The sequence below is a fragment of the Solanum lycopersicum genome, chromosome 12, assembly GCF_036512215.1.
Source record: "Solanum lycopersicum chromosome 12, SLM_r2.1".
In the NCBI taxonomy this organism is placed as follows: domain Eukaryota; kingdom Viridiplantae; phylum Streptophyta; class Magnoliopsida; order Solanales; family Solanaceae; genus Solanum; species Solanum lycopersicum.
Window position 1 is genome coordinate 65,131,286 of NC_090811.1, and position 23,695 is coordinate 65,154,980.

The following is a 23,695-nucleotide window of genomic DNA, read 5'->3' on the forward strand; positions in this document are numbered from 1 at the left end:
CCTTCTCGTTTTATACAATTCGATTCAATTGTATATTTCTGGCCCAAGTTTCTTTTGCCTTTCTCCCTTTCTCGTTTTATACAAATTCAAATTGTATATAATCGTCCTATACACTTATAATTATGCAATTCGTTTTACAAACTTCATTTTATACAATTATATGTCCAAGTCTCTTTCTCTTTTTCTCGTTTTATACAATTCGCTTCAATTGTATATGTATAGCGAATTATACATATATATATGTTTGTTATGCAGCGCAAAATTTACAAACTTTGTTATATCATACAAATATAAATTTTATATTTGTTATACGTGAAAGTTGACATGATGAATTCTTAGAGAAAAAAAAGGCTCCTATATCTTAATTAAAAGTCTTGAACTCGAATTATAAATATAAAGAAATCCTTTTCTAAAGAGCATTTCTCTCCAAACGAAACCTTATGCCAAGTCAAATTTAAAATAATCAAATCCAAATATAAATTTAAAACACTAAATACAAAATTAAAAATACATTACACCAAAAAACTTCAACATAAATACAGAATTAAATACAGAAAAAATGTAAATAAATAGCCCTCAAAATCCGACCAAAACGGTTGGGATCTTGGCGGCTATTAACTATAGTAGGAGTTTTGAAAAATTTATTCGAATAAATTATTTTCATAATAATTATAATATTTATGCAATATCTTTTTTATAATTTAATTATCATATTAAAATTCGATTAATTTAATTATCATATTTTTTAATAAATACTTCTAAGTTGCACAAGTTTGTTTACCTATAAATTTCATTCTTTCTATGTTTCCTTTTGCCACCCAACTTCCATTTGTGAATTTCTCCATCAAACTAAACTCTAAAAAGCTAAAACCCACTTCTCCAATTTCACTCAATTTTGTAGATTTTCAATAATCTTTCAGTTTTTTATGCCCAAATCTATCTGGGTATATGAAAAAGTAAATAAAAATCGAATCTTTTTCAGCTGTGTTCTCCTCCATCGCATCAGGTGAATCTTACTACAATCTTAGCGTTATGTTGTTCATAAATGTGAGTAATTTTAGTAGTATTAGCTGTTTTTTGTTTGGGTATTTAGTATGCTTTTGGTAAAATTTCAGATTTTTAGTTGTTGACCCTTTTAAGGTGCAGAGTTCCTTCTCATTTGTTGATTATTTTGAATGTGATCTTTGCTAGGAATGTTATTAGAGTGTAATTTTCAATTATTTGTATGTTATTCTAGTGGATTTTTCACTAGGGGATTGGAAAATTAAAATGAAGTGCTTGAGATTTGAGTTTTGAACCCTTAAATAACTAATTCAACCTCTAATCTTTATGTTAGGATATTCAAAATCAATTTGGTGTGTGATTTTATTGAATTGAAAAAATGGAAATCTGCCTGAGTTTCATATGGACTCTTGTATTGTCTCGTTGGGCCACGAAGGTCCAAATTTGCCTTTATTGTGTCAGCTCCTTTTCTGAGTTAAAGATGTCCAAAAGTTTCAATACTTTGTTCTCTTTTAGCTGTATTCTCCCTTCTTCATTGCACTAGATGAAAACTCTAATTATGTCTTACTTCTGGCTGAATTTGTATTTACTGTATTAGTAGGTTTTCTAGCAATTTAGAATATAAAGTTCACGTCTTGATCGATTTGAAGTACATAACTCATTCTCAATTCTTGATACTTTTGAAGTAATTGATGTATTTTTCCCTCTGTTGATCTTAATTCTTCTAATCAATCAACTACGAGTCAATCACAAAATAGTTGTAGTTGGAGACGGCTATATGAATCATCTATAGTGTTGTGCTTATTTGGGTTCGCTTCTTTTCCCATTTAACTTATTGTGAAGTTGTTGATGTGGATTGCTAGCTATTATTTATCTTGGAAATTCCCTGTTATGGAACTTGCATTGGTCGATGAATTGGTTATCCTGAGGTTGTGATCTTGGTGGGTTGTCATATTGTAGATAAACAATCTCTGTAACGAATTTTCACGGATTCAATGAACAAGACTGATCATGCACCTGAAACAACAACACTTAAAATCAAGGCGTTCTTTGAATCAGCTCCACCACTAAAAGATGCTACTGAAATAGAGACAAAATTGAAGGAATTTGTCGACCGGAATTCATCATCAGGCAAATTTGCTTTCGTTCAGCTCTCGTAGCTTGTATTTTTTGAAGTTCCTTTTCACAATCTGGACAATGACAGTGCCATGTACCTATTCTGACTTTGTCTTTATCGTCATGTTCAGGGAATGGAAAAGCAAATAGGGTGGTGTGTGTGACTTCTGGCGGTACAACTGTTCCTTTGGAGAAACGATGTGTTCGCTATATTGATAACTTTAGCTCTGGTCATAGAGGATCTGCTTCCACAGAGTATATCATGAAAAACCATACTTAAATTCTCTAGTACGCATTTGGTTCATGTAACGTCATACATTCAAATTGAACTGGAATTGCAGGTACTTTTTGAAGGCTGGTTATTCTGTCATCTTTCTGTATCGTAGGTTTGTGTCAAGTGCATTGCTATGTATTACCATTATCCTGATCATGTTTCTTCCTTTCGGAAAATAGTATATGCTCTTGACTGGATTTTTAAGGCCATGAAACTCTACATATGCAGGGGAACCTGCCAGCCATTTTGCAGATCACTACCTGACGATCCATTGCTCGAGTGTTTTACTTCAACTGATGATTTAAGTATTCAAGGTCTGTTATTTTTGCATTTATTCCCAATACAAATGCACAAGACTTTTTTCATTTCAACAGGGGGCAGGAGACCTAATAAAATAGATGTGAGAATTATAAAACGAGGAAATATAATAATGTGATAGAATTTGGAAAGTTTCTGTTTATATTATTATTCCTAATTTCCTGTATGTCGATGTTGCCCACATCCCAGCTTGTTAGGTGTTACCTCGGGTGGTTGGCGGGGGATATTTACCACTGTTACTTGGAATATTTTGAACGTGGCTGATGTTGTTGACCATTTTATGCTTTTTAGTGGACCCATCGCATGCTGAAGTGGTGAAGAGAGCCATTGCTGAAAATCATTCGGTGAAGATCTTAATCAATTATTCATTTAGATAATTTCAATTACATTTGTCAGTAATTAACTTAAGAATTTCTTATTGCAGGCAGTTAATGGCGGTTTCCTGTTGAAATTACCGTTTACAACAATTTTCGAGTATTTACAGGTCATGTTCAGTGTTTTTTTTTGGTATGATAAGTAGGTTATATTCAATAGATTGGTGCAAATCTATATGGTGTACTTAATTCTAAAAAACTTTTACCTTGAGTAAGCAATATGCTCCGTATCTGATATGTTGTATGAAAGCTTGTAAAAGAGTATTAAATGTGGTTTGTGTTAAACAGATTCTTCGGATGATAGCTGTCTCTTTAAGGAGCCTTGGTCCTAGTGCTATGTTCTATCTTGCAGCTGCAGTTTCTGATTTCTATGTACCGTGGGAGAGCATGGTAATCATTTATTCCTTCTTGGCGCTGTTTTGGTTGAATTTGCAGTTGGAAATGGTTGGATGCAGTTTGATCTTTGTTCTGTTCTTCTTTGTTGTCTCTTGACTTCTCTTGTTTCAATGCCAGAAATGACAGTTATATAACAAAAACAACCACACCTCAATCCCAAGGTAGTTGGGGTCGGGTGTATGAATCCGTAATATCATAAATACTCCATGCTTCATTATATTTCAATATGCTTACTTAAGGATTGCCTAGCACTAGGATTTTCTCTAATTTACCTTAGTGGGTATATCTCTTATATACTCAAAGTAGCCTTCTCGTTGGTATTCATCACTACAAATATTCAGCTTTCGTTATTTTCTATCTTTTGATAGATCTGTCTGGACTCCAAGATATTCCAAATATTCTGAGATGACTTCTTTCCATGTGATTTAAGGTTACCGGTGCATCTGGAGGTGTACATAAGACATAACGAAACCACCTCAAGCAATATTTTCTCATTTTATCTCCTATATGTGGGGCTTATACCTTCTAACATATGTGATCATATTTATCTTATCATTTGCATCTCTTCGATACTCATCTTGTTGGATATATTGAGCTTTTAGAGGGCAAGCATTCACTCACATACTTTATTGATGTTGTTACAACCGTTCTATAGAACTTCCTTTTTGCTTTGGTAGGTAGAAATGATAGATATATAACAGATATTTTTGTTCTTCTCCCATCTTCTGGTATTTGCTTAATATAAGCTCCTCTTTACAGACGATGCATAAGATCCAGTCAGGATCTGGTCCTTTGGACATGCGGCTTGCTCAAGTACCGAAGATGCTTTATGTTCTTAGAAATGAGTGGGCACCTGTGGCTTTCTGCATATCTTTCAAGGTTAGCTGATCACTTCTCGAGGTTCCTTTAACGATCTTGAAGTTTGCTGTACCTATGGTGACTGAACAATTAACCTGTGTCGAATATATATTGAGGAGAACTGTGCATATGCTGTACCTGTAAAAATACTCGCATTCTATTTCCTACGAGTTTCCAGAGTTCAATACTGATTGATTCCCCATAACCATTACGTATATATATGAATGTGACCTGTATATCTTCATATCTCTGCTCACCACATAGTGCGAATACTGATTTCAACGTTTACTTCTTAACAGCTGGAGACAGATACAGATATCCTTTTAGGGAAAGCTGATATGGCCCTCAAAAAGTACAAGATGCATATGGTGGTAGCTAATGAACTTCAAACTCGTAAAGAGGAAGTTATAGTTGTCACAGAGCAGGAAAAAATCACAGTTCGTAGAGACACAACTCAGCCTGGGGCTGATGTCGAAGATCCATTGATTAAGCTTGTTGTGGACAGACATTCAGCATACATCAATGCATGATCTCTTGTGAACCTGACTTCTTTGAGGGATTGTATTACATCTGTGCAACAATTATGTAACCTATTGATGAGTCTTTTCTTTTTCTTGTTGAAGAATTAAGTTTCGTGCACGAATAAGGCGCTGTATTACTGAATAAATTAGTAAGTTATGTTCTTCAGTGTTGGCTCTGATTCTTGCTGTTCCCATGTAAAAGTTAGCAGAGCACCATTTACTCATTTTTCTCTGGGCATGATGTATTTCTTAATGATACCTGTTTATAAGTGTCTTTGTGGCTCTAAATAATACTGATAATGTGACTCTAAACTTGACGTGATTCTCGTCTTGTATGAAGGTAGTGTTAGGATGAGCTCACACACATCTCGACTATTTCATTAGGTACCTGATCTTCACCTGCTATCAGTATTAGTAGAAAGGGATACAGCATCTATGAAAGCATCAATATACCCACAGATAATGAGTCAACAATGGCAAATCGAAAACTAAACGTTTCAACCTTGCCAAGTTCAGTATAGTACAAAGTTAACCTATGATTGATGTACATCTAAATAACTTAAAAAGATAACTATTTTGGTTCTTCTTGTATTGCACAATACATTGTTTTAACCTGAAGTAGCTTTCCAAGATGCTGTATTCTTCACCAGGTGCGTGGAGGCGGACCAATATGCGTGGCATCTTCTATAGATTCTTATCGTCCTCCTCTGCAAGCTCCAGACCTTCGGCAGCCAGAAGCCTGCTAATGACTCTTTTCTTTTCTTCCTCTGATTTTCGCCGCATTATGTCTCTTTTCCTTAAGACAAGTGTATGTCGCTTTAACGTATTATTAAAATTCTCCACAGAAGCCTTTCTCTCTTTAGCAATGATTCGCCTTTCTTCTTCGGGATCCATCTGAAAAGGTCCATTTTGTCAATAAATTATAGATGACGCTAGGAAAGAAATGTGCATCATATTTATAGTCTTCAGGAGTGGAATGAAGGGAACGAGTACGACATAAGGAATGAGGAATGGAAAACTGCATCATATGGATGGTGTAATGCAGATTGAGACCTGCTGGGTATATGTATGGCTAATGCTAGTTCACCAAATGACGAATATCTGTCATGACGGTGAAAAGAGAGGAACTAAAAAGAAAGAAAGTGAAGATTGATGAACTGATTAAGACCATCCCAATGAATGTTCTAGTATTTTTCTACGTGGGATATTCAGAGCCACATTATGTTAATGAGAAGTTAAAATATGTCAAAACACATCTTAATATGTGCATATCTTGAAGTGATATCAGTAAGTTAACAAGGGCAATACAGAATGCATGATTAGCAGGCTAGCACACAGAGATACAAAACGTGTACTATAAGCAGTTCTATACCTTTGAACGAGCAAGGCGGCGGGCCTTCAGATTTAGTTCTAGCTGCTGCTGTTCAGCCCATGCAGCAATGGCCATATCACCCCGTTGGTCAAATGCTTTTCGCTTTTTCATTAGCCACTCCACCCATGCTTGGGATGCCTGATGAATAACAGAATAGCATCATGTTAGTTTAAGAACTTATCTTAGTATTGGCAAATTCTGTCCACACAGAGAACTTATCAACCAAAAAAAAAGCGATTCCTGTAATTTCTCAATTTTATATATATTTCCCTTTCCACGTTGCAAAATTTGGTAGTTTGCACCTTAAAACAATCACTCAGGTATTTTAAAGAGGCAATATGAAGTATACTGAAAGGAGTACACTAAGGCATTTTTCATTTGAACTAGCAAAATTCGTTTTCACACATCAACAAGAGGCTATGTGTAGAACAGAGTCATTTAGACTCTAGCCCCTTTTAGATTAATAACTGGTACTACTTGGATAATAAGCAATCTTCTCTTCTTTTTTTTAATTGATGTAAAGATAATACATTAACAACTATCAACGTTGTTCTAAATTTTCACCTTCATGGGGTTTACTTGATTGTCTTTATCATATTTTCTCCGTTCGTCTGCATCTATAAGAAGCTCGTAAGCAGCTTGAATCTTAATGAATCGAGCTTCAGCAGTTTCTCCTTCCTCAAGAGTCCCTCTGCCATTATAAACTTGGAGGAGAAAACAGAAGTAAGTTAGTTCCAGATAGAAGAAGACAGCCGATACAAGGGCTCTAGGAAATTGATTCTATGACCCGACAAGTAATCACTAGGATTGACCAACAAGAGATGGCAACCATTTATAAAAATTCTTGATAAGATCTTCAACAGCCTAATCGGTAAAGAAGGCCTAGTTTACTGAAATTTTGTTATTTGAGATTCATGATAGAGAAAATGGATATCCACACAACCTAGTTTGACCAAACTGGTTGAGCTAGGATTTCTTTTGGTATGATTATTAAAAATTTCTTACGTGCAACTGCCATAGCTCTGTGCACAGCTAAAATCTTATCTATGATATTTACAGTTTATACTTGCAAGAAATGGAGCACCTCAATAAATGAAATATTGATGGATATGATCTCGTGGACCAGAGAAAATATTCCGTATCATTAAGTCATAAGTTAGCTTTCTGAGAAGCCGACTTTGGACTTATCAAATCCGGCTTTTGTGCTACAGGTATAGGTCATTTCACTAGTACAAAAAGACATCAAATAATTCAGTTCCAAAGATAAAGAGAGATCCTATCCAAGGCTTGTTAAAAAACATAGAAAGGCATTCCACTAGTGAATAAGTCATAACAAAAGCCAGAGCAGGAGAAAAAGTGGAAGTGTAATATTACATGAAAGGCCTCTACTAATTGAAGATGAGCGTACAACTTACATATGGACATAGAACCAACTTGTCACATTTACGCATACATATACAAGCATATGTATTTACTATCCTTTTTCTTCTATACAAGGGCGTGAATAGAAGTGTCTTTTTCTTTACTATTCAGTGTCATGAATTTGACACCAGAGAATACCGTGCCAAACAAGTTCTTTTTTTTTTGGTACATGCATACAAATATAGCTAAAATCAAAACGAGCATCAGGTCAAACAAGTACACAACATACTGATACTGATTCAAAAAGGAAAAAAAGGTAACTAAGAGAAAATGCACGTGTGAGGAATGCACTAAAATGACAACTATAAGATTAAGCACAAACCATCTGGATGGTAAAACTTCGCCAATCGTCTATATGCCACTTTTATTTGTTCTTCATCAGCATCCCCTTCTAGTTCTGCAAATAGAAACATTGCATCAGTTTTTGCAAATAATGCAAAAGTACTGAAATGCACAGCGTAAGAGGGAAAGGACTCCACTGTGCTTTATAGTCCACTAATATGAAGGAGTTCTAAAGGTAGTTTCAGTGCGTCTTATAACTAAAACCAGCAAAACTAAGTTGGTAGTGTATAGACACTTCATAACGTTAAATAGGTTGGAATGAGATAGTCCGTACAGGCCTATGACACTTCTACACATACATCCCAAGATGAAGATGTCCTTTATGAAAACACCAAAGAGAAAAAGAATAATAGAGAAGACAAGAAATGAAAAGACTAAAAGTTGAAAACTCATACACAGAGAACTCTTGAAACTATGAAACACACCATGTGAGTTAGAAAGATTTGCTACTGATATAGAAATTTTCTTCCAAACATGAAGCCTTTGAATATATTTTTTTTCAGCTTTCCTTTGTTGTTCTAATATGTTAACTTAATCTAGCAGAGCTAATGATTTGGTTTTAACGCAGTTTCACAACTCTTAGATCCTCCATATTTTGCTAAAAGTCATGTATTTCACACAACATAAATATTCCTAAACAATATTCAATTCAAATGTATCTTTGATAAGAAACTATTCGTTCTTCCTTTGCGTTTTCACTAAGATGTTTTTCTCATCATAGTTCCAAGTCAAATTGAGTTCAACTTCCATTCTTTGACAACAAAGGTCCACTAGGCCTCAATTCCAAACAAGTTGGGGACTGCTAAATGAATCGCCCCCTACCATGATTCTCCATTTAAACTCATGTCAACTATTATATAAAATACCAACAATTTCAAGTGTCTATTTTCATGGACTGCTAACCTAGAATATAGTAAACCATACTTATTATGCAAAAAAATGATTTTAAATCCAAGCAAACCAAAAGCAGAATTTTTATGCAGAAATAGTACAATTTCTTTTCATAACTATAAAATCATTTAAAAGCCAACTACAGCTCCTACGTTTCAATTTGTTCGTCTTACTTCCTTTTTTTTAGCAACTCCCTGTTCTGTCAAAATCGGATAAACAAATTGAAACCGAGGGAATAGTTCAATATTCAAACATACCGAGAGTTTCATAAGGAGACTTTGAATCATTCCAATTATAAGCAGAAGTAGTCACCATTTTCCTCTGCTGATTCAATCGATGATCCCAAGTTTCCATTCTACTCGAAGTATGATACCATGATTGCAGCACCGGTGGTTTAGTCCATCGAGAAACTGAACTAAGGTTCCAATTTGAAACCCTAACTGCCGATTTCCCCAATAAGTCTCTGCAACAACAAGTAATTGAAAAATACACAACTTGAGGTCTACAAATCGATCTCAAATTGCTCATAATTTTGGATTTTTGATTGTTAATTTCACTCTTCACAGAGTATTTCAGATTTCTATGCCATTAATGGAGTAAGAAGATTTGATGAAGTGATAGAGAAATGAATTTTATTTTAATTAATTTTAAAATTTTTGTTTCCTCAAAAATTCTCTTTAATTATGTGGACGGTTTATTTCGTTACATTTGGAGCAAAAAGAATTAGCTAAATGACTGTTGTACCCTCCATGGATATGTAGCTATGTCCGTCTTCTTTACTTTATCGTCAAAAGTTAAAATGGCGTCGATAGATGCATAATGTCGGGTTATGATTTTTCTGCTGAATTTGTGCACTTGTTATGTCTTGTGGTTAAAATATCGATGAATTTATTATGTCTTGTGGTTAAAATATCGATGGATGCATGTCAGGTTATGATTTTCCTGCTGAATTTGTGCACCTATTATGTCTTTAAAAGTGTCAATGAATGCGTATCAAATACTTCAATTTTAAAGAGTACGAGCAATAAAGATTAGGAGACTTAACCTTAGCAATAATGAATATCTGATAATGATAAAAGATATGAGGATATTTTATTACTTGTAAAATCAGATACAAATAGGAGGGAGTACTCTTTTTCAAACTAACAAGTGGGAGAACACTCTCTCCATAATACATTTTTTTTTCAGTTTACACCATATGTAAAAATTAAAATTACATTTTCCAGATTTCTCTGAGTTTCATAGTTAAAATTTCTCTACTCTCATCAAGTTCTTATTCTAGAATTATACACATCCCCCTTCCCTATGTACATAAAATTCTTGAAACTAGCCAGGGTACCACCTGAATAATACGCGTTTTCCGAGTATGAAATTCTAGACAAGACTTCGATTACATTTTCCATATACATCTCGTTCAGGCGTAGTTAAACAGCTTACATTCGAGGAAACTTAGTGATCTTCGTCTGCTTTGCTCGTAAAAGGCTAGGTAGGTTCACGAGGACGAGCAGCCCAAAGAGAACTTAGAGCACGAAGACGTTGAAGATACTCCCCGAAAGCTAGTAACCCCCTGGCTGATTGGCGTGTTGTCAAGACAAGTGACATTTGTTGTAGTGTTTGCTGTCTAAGGTGATCTGCCTGTTTAAGATCACAAGATTCGGAAGTCGTTTTTACTTTCTTAAACTCTGTGTCAAGTCGAAACCAAACAAACAAAAATTTGAAACGGAGGGGAGTAATAGAAAGTTACCTGGTTAACGAAACTCTCGAGTGCTTCTAACTTTTCCATACTAGAAACCATTTGAGAACTGTAACTTCCCATTCCAGTGGTCATAGTTAGGATGTTCTGTGCCAGAGTTTGCTGAAGTTTATCCATTCCCTGAGTGAGAGCATCCTCGGCTTGCTGACAACAGTGTCGTAGATTACAGATTTTCACGATCTGCTGATCTGACAATGGCTCAAGCTGTGGCATCACGATCTATAAAATTGACGTTACAATGAGAAATCTCACACTTATTTGATAAGTTGCAGGCAGAACTTAAGGAAACAACACAAGCAAGAGATAAAAAGGATACGAATGGGACTAATGGACGGTGAATGTTAGAGATGCAACTAAATGAGAATTTCAATCAATGCAGCAAGAATAATATGTGAAAATAGTCGCGGTAAGAGTTGAGTTTGTTGTCACAAGAAAACATGAGAGGAAATTTGGGAGCCTCTTTAAACATAGATTGACAATATGACGACTCCGAGACATTTATGTATATAGGTGTGATGACTAATTCAGGATATTTATGTATAAGCTACACTATGAGTCAGATTATGATAAACGAATATTACTAAGCTACAGAGCAGTGAAAATGCAGCAAGGACGACATACATTTATGAGTTCAGATGGCTTGAATCCTCCAATCCAGAGGAAAAAACGCTCCACCGAAGTTCTCCACATCCCAGACATCAAGTAAAACACATCAGCTTTCGCAGCATCAGCTTTGATTCGGAATAGATTGTAGTAGTGGTTTAAGACGGTTTCTACCAGCAACTGAAGCTCCATTTCGCTTACATGGGATTGCAATATGTTCCTCAACTCTACGTTCTTTTTTTGTTGCTCTTCAACCCAGAGACTATATTCCATTTCAAATGCAGCTATTCCTGCATAGGCAACACCAGTTAGGAACAAAATTCACGATACACACACACTGTTTTCAAGAAAGTCACATGACATTGTGAAGATTTTAGCTAGACAACAGCGCGTGACATTACCTAATGAAAAAGTGGAAGTATCTATTATTTTACGCAAGAGACTTGAGCAGGTGTAGCTGAGTTAACATTAAGAATCTAAAACAGTTGATAAGTTAAACTAACTCATGAACAGAAAATGAAAAATGAGCTATTAAGCGACAAGTCCAGTATCCACAAACCTGGATTAATTGTTGAACTTAGCCCCATATTACCATTTGAACCTAAAATGTATAGTCCCTGCGATAAATTAATTACGTGATGTAAGTTGATATGATAATGCATAGAAGTTAGAAACGCGCAGGAGAGAATTTCACTGACCTGCTGTCGAGCTCTCTCAAGTTCCATTTCAAGTTGTGCTAGCTTCAAATTGCTTTTTTCAAGCTGCTGAACATAAGCCTGTGTTGAAAAGAGTTGGAAAACGAATCAAGATAGGAATTCTTCAAATATCTACAACACAAGAAATGTTAAAACTTTCACATACCTTTTTCCTCATACGGCTTTTACGTGCAGCTTCACGATTCTGTGCTAGACGCCGTTGTACCTAACTTTCAATATGCAAATATACTTAGCCTTTAACATCAGAGGTACATTTCGTTTATCTATTCGTTTTGCGTATATCACGAATGTTTCAATACTTTCACCTAAAACATATAAACACGGAAACGAGAGATAACTAGAGATTTAAAGGTATGTTATGCCCACCTTGTCTGAAATACTCTTTCCTGCTTGATTATCCTCAGAGCCAGATGGTATAAGTTGGTCACTAGAAGTATATCCTGACTACAATAACCATAAATATCAGTTCAATAACGATAGAAACTTCGATTTTATTAGCTAGAAGATGCATGTATGGTTCTTTACCTTGTCATCTGCCCTGTCATTTGCCGGTGTGATCATACACGCACCAACACTGGGCATAATATCACCTCTAAACGCGTCTTCCCACATACTCATATGGTGGAATGGTTCGAATATGCCCATCCTTCTCGTGGGGGCAAACTGAGTTGATGTAGAACTCATGTTCATTGACTGAATCAAAAAGAAAGATCACATATCTTAGACGCGAATTTTAGATCACTGCAGAGCAGAGAGGGTAACAGAGTTATAGCTACGAAAATCATTTCTAAGAAATGACCGGACGACAAACAAACAGGTATTTTTTCGGATTATGAGATACATGAGGCACTTCTGGAGGATACAGCAAATTGTAGCTATGAAATCACCGAACAAGTCGCGTTATAGTTTGATCATTGATGACATGATATAAACTGCAATTGAGTTTCTACCAACAACAACATATCCAGTAAAATCCAACAAGTGGGGTCTGAGGAGGGTCGAGCGTATCCCGACCTTACCCCTAACTCGTGGAGGTAGACAGACTGTTTTCAAAGGACGCTCGGCTTCATAACAACAAATCAAAGTAGTTATGAAAAGGGAAAAGCGATAGTGAAGAAAACATAGCAACTAATAACGAAACGCAGTGCAAAACATCCAGAAAAGGAACAATAACAACAACAACAACAAAATAGTGCGAGAACTTAAACACAATAAACAACAGATGATGGTAGATATAAAAAAGATAAATACTACAAGAACAAGTCTAGTACTACGACAAACACCACCAAGCCAAATTAATCGAAAAGTAAGACAACGCTGCACTACCTACTATACGTCCACTCCGTCTAACACGAAAAATAGAATAGAGACTCCAATAAGGAGATCCATCAAACTTGATAGAACTTATCAAAGTGAAGAATCTAAACTTGACTAAACACTCTGTTTCAAAAATTGTTAGCTATTTCAAAATAGCTTTTTATGCTTCTCATCAAACCACAAATTAAAGGTAACTTGAAATCATCCATATTATTTCATGTAATCAATACAAAAAACACAAAATACCCAAAAAAAAATAAAAAATTAACACAAATAAATAGACTTCTAATATACAAGGCTAACACACCACCACAACAGCAGCAGAGTCAGAATTTTCAATAAAGAAAACTTTAAAATACTAACAAGCAAACATAACATATGAATATGTCAAACTAAAGAATTCAATATATACTATGTATACCTAAAACAAAAATAACTTCATATATACAGCGTAATTTTTCGACGTAAACGAATTCACCTTAAAACACACACAAAAACATACAAGTACAACTATTATATGATATATAATTCAAGAATTCAACTTTTTAGGCAAACCATTAATACTAAAAAGAAAAAAAATACTGAAAAATTAAATAAAGGGGCTAACCTGTTCATAAGTACAAAGAAACTCTTCTACAAATTGGAGTTTTTCAAAATAATTAAAACTGAATTATGAAATTATACAAAGAAGAAAGGAAAAAAAAGAAATGGAATTTAGAGGCAGAGAAAAACAATAAAACTGACAAAAGAAAGTTGATAGTAAATTTATAAACAAAGATTATTAAAGTACTATGAAGGAAAAATAAAAATAAAAATAAAAAAAGAGACAAAGTATTAAAGAATTTGATTGCCTTTTTGAAAATGCTTGTCAATTTTTTGAAGGCTTTATATCATTATCAAAAAAATATTTTTTATATAATAGAAATAGGCGCGCACACACACGGACTTGGCATATTTATAATTATTTATAACAAACTTTAACTAACCTACCACATTTACGGAATTAAAGAATTTAGACGTTGTAAATTTTAAATTTAAAAAATATATTTTAAATATATATTAAATTTGTATATATATAATTTTAGATGTATATCTGATCTTAAATTATGTCACGTAAATTTAGCGAGAAATATTGAAGGATATATTAAAATGGGATGATCCAAAACTTGTAGGAATATTATAAAGATCTTGATGACTTTTTTTATATAACAATAGTTTTTTGTATTTGGGCAAGTGTGTACTTAGCTTTCTATAGCAATAGATCTATTATTCATTTATAGATTAAACTTTTTCTTATATTAGTTGAATTATATTAAGTGTCTCATCACTTTAATTTATTTAATTATTTGATGTGTCTGACACTCTTTTCATGTGGGTAGGCCTAATAACATAAAAAAAATTATATTCTGTTTAATAGATTATCAAGACTAGTTAATTAAATTGTGTTAACCACTTGATTTAAAATTATGTTATTTCCAGAGATTATATTGTACTGATCACATAATTTCACGTCTGATATTTTTGTTAGGATTTACCTAATTATGAATATATGCGTATTATAAGGTTCATTTTTAAGATCGATTTTTTCAATAAAAAATAATTTCATTTCCAAACGATTCCAAAAAATATTGTAATAACTGTGATCGATTGGCAAACTGCACTACAAGAAAACTATGTATTATATGGGAATTTTTCAGAGAATTAGTATGAAAATTTGTAGAAAAATAAGTTCCGTACAAATTTTCATACTAATTCCAGAAAAAAATCCTCATATAATTTATACTATTTTTGTAGTGCTACTTGCAGCTAACAAAATATTTTGATGATAATTATTGAGTCATGGTTAGATTTTGCTTTTTTTAGCGATAAAATTTATTCGTCGCTGAATTTTAATATTTTAGTAGTGAATATTATTATTTTTTTTATTATGTAGTACTTATTTTTATATTTATAAAATTGTACTGTAGTTGGTTATGATTTACCCACATACCTAATATTGCAAAAATTGTTTACTTATCCAATAAAATGGTAAAGAAACCACTTGAAAGACAGTTTATATAAGGTGGTGATGAGGTGTTCCAACATATATAAAAATAATTATGGTATAACAGCTTCTGGCACTAACTAAAAAATATATTAAAAAATTAAACTTATATGCACTTACAATTTTATATATTTGGAGTATAATTTGATCAGCAATAATAAATTAATTATTTTATTTTTGAAATAACTAGTCATCGACAAATTACTTATGTGAATGGTAAGTAGTCATTTAATCATAGGTTTTATGTTTGCATTCCTCTGATATAAAGTCGTATTTTTTAAAGAGCGTTTTTTCTAAATATAATATTTTTTGATATAAATTTTAATTTAATCCGACTCTAATATGAATATCGAACTAATAAATTAAAGAAACAACCAATATAGTATAAAATCTTTTATAACTATTAATTAGTCATGTGAAGTTAATTTAAAAAATTGCCAAATAATTAAAAAGTGGAAACTTAGGATGTGTTTGGTACGGAGAAAAGCATTATGGGAAAATGTTTTTGAATTTTGATTGGTCAAAATGTTTTGAAATTTTTTTTTCTAGGAAAACAATTTTTTAACAGTAAGAGAAAATAATTTTTTTAGCGGAAGTAGAGATCAAAACAAGTTCTACAAATTAAATGATATTCCACATTAATTATATCAGTCGATCCTCAAACACACCTCATCTTCATCCACCATCCATATTTGGTATTTGTCTATATATATATATATTAATGCTCTTAAATTAATATTCTTTTTTAATTAGCAAACAAAAAATAATAATTAAATTTTCTACGTTTTTTAAGGAAAAAATTACTTTAATGAAGGAGTAACTTTTTAGAATAATCCCACTTTTGTATAAATTTAAATTTTAATAAAGTTATATCGAGTGAAGCTTGACAACGATTAGGAGACAAAAAGAAAGGCAATTTGATGAAAAAAAGAAATAAAAGTTAGACTTGACAAAACGTGAAATCAACTTCAATGTCTTCCATTAAAAAAAAATTTCTCTGAAAATCAGGTGATATTTGGTCCAATATGATCTTTTTTACTAAACTTAGTGATAAAATAAATTTTATTTCGGTGATCGAAGAGGTCCTACATTTTTTAAATACGATTTGATCAATTTTCTGCTTGAATTAACTTTTTAAGTAAAATTAGCCTTAAAGTTTATTTAATATGGTATCAGAGTCAGACTCTTGGTCATCCAACTCGATTACCTACAACCTATATAGATCGGATGACTTTTTGAGTCTTTCAAAGATGATTATAACAATAATTAATAATCTTGATTCACCTAATAATTTACTCCTATCGTAAATGCACATGAATTTTTACTCAAAAATTAAATTCATGTGTGTTTTTTTAATAGATTCAAATTATTTACCTTTCATTTGATAGTCAATTTTTTTTAAAAATTGCAATTAGATGTTTAGACTTGTTGTATGATAGTGTACTCAATATATAATATAACCTCACTTTTTTTTTTTGTAAATTTATTTTAACTTGATTGGACAACAGAGTAAAAGCACCAAAAGTCAAAAAAATAAAGAATCCATATTTCTAAGAAGATTTTTACTTAAAAGTATAAAAACTTTTAGAGAGTATCATGTTATAAAAAATAATTAATTTTTTTTCTATAAATAGAAAAAGTAAAGAAAAGGAGGCAAAATACAAACCCTTAGCTTCTTTCTATCATTTTCCCATGGACCAAACCTTTTTTCAACTCAATTTATTTGGCAGAAAATAAAGAAAACTTAGCCAACTTGGCTAGCTGTGTTTCCATAAAATCAAGTAATTCTTATTAAAACACAATGTACAAACACAAAAAAAATAATCAAATAAACTTATAAATAATTAAACTAGTTTATAAATATATACAAACCTGACAAATACAAATGTATTCTGATTCTTTTTTTCATGAGTCAAGTACGTGGAAGATCTTATGACGAGCTAGTATTCTAACCCAAAGTTAGTGTATGTCAATATATGTAGCTCCTAGTTTCCTATTATTCCAAATGTCTAGCTAGTTAGAATCAAAATAGACCATAATAGATATGTACAATTGTGCATTTATTTTGTCATTTCTTGATTACAATGTGTTGTGACAATTGTGGGGGCAAGAATCTATTCTTTTATGACCATTTCATTGGTTTTATAAATTGACAACGTTTGCTTATTCTGCTGATGTAGTTAGCATGCAGACAACACAGCTAGGCCAGCCAGCTTAAAAATTAGGTATTTGACATTCACATTAAAATTTCGATTAAATTTGAATTACATCATGTGCTTATTAAGAGTAGCATTTTTAACATGATCTTTTTTATATTCAGGATTTGAATATGAGGTCTCTAGTTAAGAATAAAATAGTCATATCATTGCACCACAATCCATATTAGTTACTGTAGATGTTGAACCTTCTTTGATTTCAAAGACGGCGGAGCTGCCCTAGGGCAAGGAGTGTCAAGCGACACCCCTTCGTTGAAAAGTTACATTGTATATATATATATATCAAAATTTGATTTAGTTCATATATAAATATTAACACCTCTTAATACAAATTAAAAGTCTAACATAGTAATTAACGAACTAAAAAAATTACTTTGAGATCGTGTGTTCTATTTCGAAGAGCAATCAATCAAAATTGATTAGACTTTTAGACAATATATCCCATCTCCTTTGACTAGCTAATAGGAAAATAAAGTGTTAGTAAAAATACAATAATTTTTGTAAAAATATTATGTATAGGAAAACCTTTAAATTTTGCAATTGAAAGTAGGCATATATAATTGCCACACCATGATTAGTGTGACACAAATATTGGCCCATCCGCTAATTGATTTTATTTGAGTTTGATTTTACATTTTTATAAATCGATAATATCCTATTTGATTGTAATCTTATTTGGAAAAAAATCCTAATGTATTGATAAATTACATACACATTTTTTTTATGATTTTATATAATTATATAAATAATATAATCTTATTCTTTTATAAACACTATGAAATATATATATATATATATATATATATATATATATATATATATATATATATATATATGGTTTCTTCAAAATCTATTTAAAATTTAAGGGGGAGTTCGATGGATTCAACTCGAGGGCATATTGATCCAGTTGTTGGCTCTTTCAACATTGATTAATAACTGAATAATCGAACTGTCAAATTTTAAAATACATTGATGAATTGAACACTAATAATTTTCAAAGATGAACCTATCAAAATCTCAAAACAATAATTGTTTGAAAAGGATAACTTTAGATTTAATTAGAATCTTATTTTACGTACACGAAGGACTTTGCAAATTGTAGCAACTAGGCATTGCCACGCCATAACTAGTGACGCCAATATTGGCCCCTCCATGATTGAATAAAACTACCATGCATTCCGGCTTTCGAGACCCTTTTATTGAATTTTAATATATTTTTCGCTTTTCAGAAATATATTTAAAGTAAGTAAATAATTTAAAATTTGAGTTTTTTTTATAAATTCATAATGATATCTCGTAATTCAGAAGGCTTTCTATGGCTCTGAAGAATGGGCGTGTTCTTGAACTATTATAGAATCATAAGTTCGATCTACGACGGAATAAAAAATGAAACTTTATGATAACTTTTTCGTAGATTGTAACATACACAAATACTTTTTGAACCGTGCAATGCGGTTACTTATAACACGGCTCTCTCACTTGAATTATCTTAGCCCCAAATTAACCATGCTATTCAATAATATTGAAAACTGGCAGCGTAAAGCAACAACTACTGACATATAGTCTGTAATCAAATGTATTGTTTACGCAATCTCTCTCTCATACATACATACATATATATATATATATATATATATATTGAAATTTTTAGTTAAAAAAAATAAAGTAAACTCATCAATCTAAAATCATTTTCCTTTTCCCTTCATCTTCTTCTCTCTTTAATTATTTTGTCATTTTCCTCTCAATTTAAAAAGGCAAAGCATTCAAATTATTGTGAATACCTCATCGCCAACTTTTCATCAACCCATTATTTTTGCATGGGCACCGACTTTTTTCCATACAAAATTAAAATAAAAAATCTAAAGCATAATAATAATGGACGGAAGGATATTTTTAGCAAAATAAATGCATGAAGACTATATATTTAGACATTTTTTTTTTTGTCATTTGTCATAAATATTGTTCATCACTATTTTTTCGATAATTGAATGAACATAAAGGGAATTTAACTATTTTTAATCCTTAGTTGAATACACACGTACACCTTCTTGTTAGTTATATATATATATATATATATATATATATATATACACGGGTGTAGCTAGTTGGACATCTTTTGTTAGAAAATAATATCGCACATAAAATAATATATAAAGTGATTAAATAATAAAATTTGGATATTCTTGACAGATTAAGATGTCGTAGCTCAATAATTTTATCTGTCTTGTAAAAGCACTAAATGCTCATTTATTCAAATTTTAGTAGCAAACATTTTCTTTTTTTAACACCAGGGCATATACACTACATAAAAAATAATATGATCATTAATGGCAATTAAGATTAATTGCCGTTAAATATATATTTTTAGCGTTTATTAACAATCTTTGTATATGTCTCTAAAGCTTTTAGCGACATTGATTCTATTGACACTTAACTATTATCGGTAAAGATTTTAGCATTCTTTATTAATATCAATATTTAATGCCGTTAAAAATTATTTTTATTGTGTGATAATTTCTCACTAAATTTATACGACCCATATTTGGAAACGCGAATTTGATATAAAAGCCTAAACAGGAGCTCCCGTATAAAAGACAACCAATATTGTGGAAAAATTGTTATTCAACTAAATACTTGTTGAAGTGTAAGATCATATCATCTAAACGATCACCAAGAGGATTCAAATTTGAAATTTTTAGTAATACCATGTTCAGTGTGACCATCTCATTTGATATATTTTTCTCTAACAATTTAAACTTTTAAAAATGTCCACATTTATTCTTTGGTTTTATCTAAATACGTCTACTCCCTCGATTTATGTTTTCCACGCTCTAATTAATTAACTAGGTGTGAGAAACCAATATTTTCTCCTTGTATATGATCTTTGATTAATTCTTACCTCATGACTCTCGAAGTTGAGTTACATTCGAGATCCATTTCCTTTATTTATTTTTTTCAAAACAAGATTTTTTACGATAAATAATTTTTAGAATTTTAAAGCAAACGCGTTAACCCTTTTAATAGTTGGATAATGACAAGTTCTTTTTAGCTTTGTTATGGGCTTTGAGAAGACTACTCCATGATTGATTTATTGACCACATAATCAAATATTTGAACATTATTTCCTTTTTCCTTAGTGATTGAGAGAGGTGGCTCTTCCTATTCTAGAAAGTCACTTAAGCATTTATATATCCTAATAAACTATTATAATTTAGGGTTAAACACCTAATTATCCAAGCTTTTAGAAAGACAATTAACTAATGAAAAAACTTTTCAAATATTGTTATTTTCTTCCATGTTCCAAAAGGTTAAGATAAGGATCCCACCTCAATCATAAATTAGACTAGCTATAGTGATACTAGAATCCTTGTATACCTACTTGGCACTATTAAGATAACTATATGCATAAATAAACTACTCCCTCTGATTCATTTTATGTGATTCTTTTCATTTTTCAAAAGTCAAATAATTTAATTTTAATTGAACATTTGCGTATAAAATATTCGAATTTTTTGAAATGAAATTTATATTTTTATAAATTACGTAAAGAGTACTATAAGTCACAATAATTGATAATTCAAAATGTTAAAAGGATCTATGAAAAACTTACTGTCAAAGATAGATTTGTTTGAATCTCGAAAGTGTCACATAAAATGAGACGGAGACAGTATATATTACCATAGGGAAGACACGAACTCAATAGCTTTTGATCAAATTCGATTATACATATTAGTAGTTGTGAACGGTCGGTTATTATTATAGTATTGAATTGAAACCGATCATGATAATTACTTCATATCCTAGATATGTCTCGATAAATAACATAATTTGTCAATAATGTTACATACTAATATATTTTGAACATATTATGTAAATATAATAAAAAGTATATTCATTGGTAGGTACCGTCTCGATGTCTCAATACACTAAGCTTACGTTATGGGTGGATCGAAAACCAAGGAAATATTGTACATATGGAATACGAAAACTATCGAGAAAGCACTAGCAATTAGCAAACCCTAGTCAAAAGCATATTATACGTGTTCCATGATATTATAGAAGTGATGCATACACATTTATCATTATACATCATGATATAGAAAACAATATACAATGCATATACTAGTATATCCTAGGCCTAATTATAAATAAATCAATTATCTTGTGGTATTTAATTTTCAGGCTCTTTGTTTTTTTTTCGAAAGGAGCTTGTGTAAAGTTTCTGCATCAGATTAGCAATAGCATATCAAAACAAAATATAATAATAATAATAATAATAATAATAATAATAATAATAAACCCTTAATCAAAGTGTTGAGTTAGGAAGGTAAGTAGAGCGTCATGCTGAAGTTAATAATCGCAAATCATGCGGTTAATAAATCAGATGACGAAAATATATTACTAAAAACATTATATTATTATATAAAAATTAATATAAAAGAAAAATATTATAAATTGTTGAGATAATAAATCTCTTCATAAATTAAACTACATTGTGGATACATTAATGTTATGCTATGAGAATAAGAATTTTTAATTTATAGATATCCAAACTATTACCGAAAGAAAAGAATAAATCAAATATGTATATTTTCCTCTACGAAAAAGCTCAAGCATTTATGATAATGCTTTGACCTTTTTTAAGGAAAAAAATAAACTTCAAGTAAAGAAAAAATATCAGGATAAAATTCTAATATAAAGATCTCGAGTTTGAGCCTGAATTAGAAAAAATTATATTAAAAATATTACGCACAATTTAACCGTGTATTACATGATTCAAATTTAATGAGAATTCTAATTTTAATATATATTCCAAACATCTAATGAAAATTATAAGAAAGAAAGATATGAGGTGGGAGTGGGGTGGAGAAAAAGCAAAGAAGGAATGCCAAGTTGTCATGTCTTAATAAAATACTCAATTGCCTACCATTATTGAGTAATGCTTAACTTTTTTTCTTCTTCTTTTTTGGATTTTTTCTTTTCTTGTATAATTTTTTTTTAAAAAAAATGAAAAAAATAGCATTATTGGCTGAAAGATCACCACTTAAAGAGTTGCCCACTCAATGTTACCAATAGAAGTTAAACAATACTCACTATTAATTGAAATATCTTACACCAAAAGATATACATGCCTAATGAATTTTTTGCTATCAAAATATGATTTTTTTTTAAAAAAAAACATAATAAGGTGCACTTATATTCATTCCTTTATCAAAGCTACAACATTTACTTTTGTTTTGTTTAAGTAGAGAAAAAAATTATTGTAACCATATTATTACTGAGGAAATTTTCCAAATTAAAATATTAATTTAAATTAAATGCTACAGTCCTAGTTATATTAGTTATAATTCGTAGCAAAAGTTTCATTTTTTGCCATTTGATTCGGTATACAATTAGCCATTTTATACAATTTGGTATAAAACGTATAGAATGTGTTTGCGTTTGTATAAAGTGAGAGAAAAGTGTATATATACAAATATAAATACATATATTTTCGTCCAATACACTTATAATTATATAAATACAGATATTATTCTACAAATTAAAATATATAAATGAATTTCTATAAAACTAAACAATTTGTATAAAATTGAATGTTTCTAGCAAATTATGCAAATCCAAAGCACCATAGCAAAAATAAAATTTTCTATGGAGCGTAATTATACAAACTATAGCGATAACATGCAAATATGATTTTCATGTTTGTTATATGTGAAAACTGCTCTTTTATTTTTATGTTATGGTCAAACAATTGAGATTCCTTCATTTTTAATTAGAGATTTTTTATTTGAGCTTTTGATATAAAAAAATTTTTGTTAAGAGTATCGCACCTAAAAATGAATCATATAATACATAAATTTGAATTAGTCGATTGGCTAGGGAAATAGTAAAAGATCTAAGTATCTTTTGCTCATTTTATCAATTATTTTATGATGGCCCAACTTTCATTTTCTCATGTGAAATGTTTTCTTTTAATTTTTTTTTTTAAAAAAATTCATCATCAAATAGTTTATTGGTTTTGGGGTCTTAAACGCAAAGATGAAAAGCTACGAATCATTTTCGAGAAATTAAATTTTATAATATACTCAAGGTGTTAGGCAAAAAGCTTTCCTTATTTTTTTTTTTGGTGAGAACTAATTTAGGTATAAGTTCTTGTATG

General features: G+C 31.1%; 3 protein-coding genes across 5 annotated transcripts; 1 reads left to right on the plus strand and 2 right to left on the minus strand.

Annotated features, from left to right (window-relative positions):
• Positions 1–775: 775 nt before the first annotated feature.
• LOC101254283 (phosphopantothenate--cysteine ligase 2) lies at positions 776–5,038 on the plus strand. Of its 3 annotated transcripts, none has more exons than XM_004252504.5 (10): positions 776–1,006; positions 1,963–2,133; positions 2,250–2,373; positions 2,460–2,504; positions 2,621–2,706; positions 3,002–3,054; positions 3,135–3,194; positions 3,373–3,474; positions 4,240–4,359; positions 4,638–5,038. In XM_004252504.5, exons 2-10 carry the CDS (start codon positions 1,998–2,000, stop codon positions 4,866–4,868), a joined length of 957 nt encoding a protein of 318 aa, XP_004252552.2. In that variant the 5' UTR covers positions 776–1,006; positions 1,963–1,997; the 3' UTR covers positions 4,869–5,038. The 3 variants fall into 3 exon arrangements, with proteins under 3 accessions (XP_004252552.2, XP_010314467.2, XP_025884572.2); XM_010316165.4 differs by having other exon boundaries at positions 780–1,047; XM_026028787.2 differs by having other exon boundaries at positions 780–1,006; positions 1,866–2,133.
• A 255-nt stretch (positions 5,039–5,293) lies between these two features.
• Positions 5,294–9,577, minus strand: LOC101254577 (uncharacterized). Its single transcript, XM_004252505.5, has 5 exons — positions 9,144–9,577; positions 7,976–8,050; positions 6,796–6,935; positions 6,232–6,369; positions 5,294–5,753 (listed from the first exon to the last, which is right to left on the minus strand). Exons 1-5 carry the CDS (start codon positions 9,412–9,414, stop codon positions 5,544–5,546), a joined length of 834 nt encoding a protein of 277 aa, XP_004252553.2. The 5' UTR covers positions 9,415–9,577; the 3' UTR covers positions 5,294–5,543.
• A 376-nt stretch (positions 9,578–9,953) lies between these two features.
• LOC101253982 (transcription factor TGA1) lies at positions 9,954–14,192 on the minus strand. Its single transcript, XM_004252503.4, has 9 exons — positions 13,883–14,192; positions 12,484–12,651; positions 12,325–12,402; positions 12,104–12,163; positions 11,941–12,018; positions 11,802–11,859; positions 11,261–11,532; positions 10,631–10,858; positions 9,954–10,521 (listed from the first exon to the last, which is right to left on the minus strand). Exons 2-9 carry the CDS (start codon positions 12,646–12,648, stop codon positions 10,369–10,371), a joined length of 1,092 nt encoding a protein of 363 aa, XP_004252551.1. The 5' UTR covers positions 12,649–12,651; positions 13,883–14,192; the 3' UTR covers positions 9,954–10,368.
• Positions 14,193–23,695: the final 9,503 nt, after the last annotated feature.